At 39.8% G+C, this 2,365-nt stretch overlaps 1 protein-coding gene across 1 annotated transcript in view; it reads left to right on the top strand.

The window, feature by feature from the left end:
• Positions 1–207: 207 nt before the first annotated feature.
• Positions 208–2,365, top strand: part of GABRA6 (gamma-aminobutyric acid (GABA) A receptor, alpha 6) — a 15,650-nt gene continuing 13,492 nt past the window's right edge. The window contains exons 1-4 of the mRNA XM_012644789.1: positions 208–582; positions 785–903; positions 1,501–1,568; positions 2,187–2,193. Coding sequence (XP_012500243.1) covers positions 545–582; positions 785–903; positions 1,501–1,568; positions 2,187–2,193 — 232 coding nt within the window. The 5' untranslated portion in view covers positions 208–544. The remainder of the gene's footprint in view (positions 583–784; positions 904–1,500; positions 1,569–2,186; positions 2,194–2,365) is intronic.

Here is a 2,365-nt window from a genome sequence, read left to right on the forward strand (position 1 = left end):
GGGTTTCAATATTGTTAGACTTTTTCAGACAGTAAGAGCTGCGTAGGAATCCTTCTGTGAACCATAGAAATAATAAATGCTGAGCCCATTGGAACATAATCTCAATCAGCAAGATGCCACTGCTTTCCAGATTTCCTCACAGGGGCCTGCTAATTCCATGCCAAAACTAGCAATGGATTTCTTCCTTCTAATCTCACCTAATGCCTTATTTGATTATTGTCACTGCTCTCTGACCATGCACTGTCCCTTCAGACTCTCATTACCCAACTGAGTCATTCGGAGGAGGCTGGTGTCTGCAGGACGTAGTCTAAGACCATAAACCACTGTGTTCCAAGTGAAAAGACAGAAACAGGAAAGAAGAGAGCCAGGGGAACATTCAAAGTTTTCTGGCAACTTCTATATCTGTTGGATTACGGATTGGAAGCAAACAAGGAACAGGAATATGAGTGGTCTGGAAGATCTCTCTAGTTGATCGGCAAAGGAGGGCTAGTTGGAGGGGAGAAACCAGGAGAAGGGTCAACGGGGCATTTCAGTACACCCTAGTATGGCATCGCCTCTGCCCTGGCTATACATTATTCTATGGTGAGTGAGATTTTTTCCCCTGATTTTTCTTTTTAGCTCAGAGGAAATGGAAAATATATACTCATCGGGTGACTTCTATATCAAATCCTGGAAGAAGCCAGGGGTGGTGTATTATGTATTTGTGGTGGGATAGACTAGGGTAGATTAGACAAAACATCTTATCTGAGGCTGAGAATGAAGATCATTGACTCTCTACTTACAGGCTGGAAAATGCCCTAGGGAAACTTGAAGATGAAGGCAATTTCTACTCGAAAAACATCAGTCGGATCTTGGACAATTTGCTTGAAGGCTATGACAATCGGCTGCGGCCAGGATTTGGAGGTAAGAAGCTACATTATTGCTATATGAAACACCTTTAGTCTCATTCTCCCTTAACTACCTTTCCAAGACCCAGAGGAATCAGAAAGGAGGGGTATGTCAGAACGGGAAGGGGCAGAGGTACTGGAGAGAGACTGTGTTTGTTCCCATCCAGCCTCGGCCTCTTCTTCAGTTAATGACCTTATGCAAGTTACTTGGACTCTTTAAGCCTCAGTATCCTCAACTGTAGTGTGGGTGTATGATCAATGCTTGCCTCATAGAGTTGTGTGAGTGTAGAATGAGATTCTCCATGTAAAACAATTTTCTTAATATTTACCCATGAAAGCCATCAATATACATTAGTTATTATCATTTTTTATTAGAACTAATCTAGTTCTCTTTTATTCCTTAATGTTCCCCCAATTTGACTAGAATGAATTCAAAAGAAAGCAATTGATATAAGTTTTTAGAGTTGAAAGACCTAAGGACTCCCACTGCTGGAGTGCAATAGGATGGGTTGCAGATTCCGTCCATGAGAAGGGGTTTTATGGTAGAGTCACTAAGTTCAGTTTACTTAACACTCCTGGTGATAATTGCCCCATTCCTCTGGGTTAATTTCAGGTGCTGTCACTGAAGTCAAAACAGACATTTATGTGACCAGTTTTGGGCCTGTGTCAGATGTGGAAATGGTGAGTGTGCTCTGAGCGAGTTGGGTATTTTTACTTAGAGGAGCGGAGAGGAGTCCCAGAACTCATGATAATGGGCACTGCCAACAATTTTGGCTGCAGATTCCCGATACAATATGTGTGTCCCTGCTGAGAGGGCATGGCCATTAGAGTAGATTACTGGCTTAATGTTCACGTTTCACTAAGGGCTCTGCTTGAAGGTTTTAAGCTTAGGGACTTTTTAAGATTATATCCTCTCTTCCATCCATATATTATGCACTGATTCTTCCCTTCAAAGAGATTTTCCCTTTGTGAAGTCCTAGTAAATTTTTTGGAGTATTTAAAAAACACAAAGATTCTATGCCATATAAGAACATATTGATGATATCTATGAAACTTAAAACATAGCTGTTTTTTGTAGCAACATAATTATCAGCATATTTTATTAAACCAGTAAAGGGAGTTATTTGGAAAGGCCAATGCATTCCACCTTTTACATTGCGGATGGACCAGTAGGTGTTCTGGGGACTCTGTTCCAGGTACAGATGGCTGTAGCATTAGTAAGAATGTATTTATAGTAAGTGGCAATGAAAACCTGAACTAGTTTTCTAGAACAAAGTGTATCATGATATTCTTTCACAGTTCTCAGGTAAAATTTCTGCCTGAAACTAAAACATAAATACTAAAGCTGAAATAAACATAATTGTCTTTAAAGAAATGTATCATTAGATTTTGTTAAGAAAATGTAATTCTGGATAAACAGTTATTAGAGACTTTTTCACCTCCTGCTTTATGAGTTGACAAGGAAAGAAGAAAAAAAA

This window comes from Propithecus coquereli, unplaced genomic scaffold (genome assembly GCF_000956105.1).
Source record: "Propithecus coquereli isolate 6110/MARCELLA unplaced genomic scaffold, Pcoq_1.0 Scaffold220, whole genome shotgun sequence".
Classification (NCBI taxonomy): domain Eukaryota; kingdom Metazoa; phylum Chordata; class Mammalia; order Primates; family Indriidae; genus Propithecus; species Propithecus coquereli.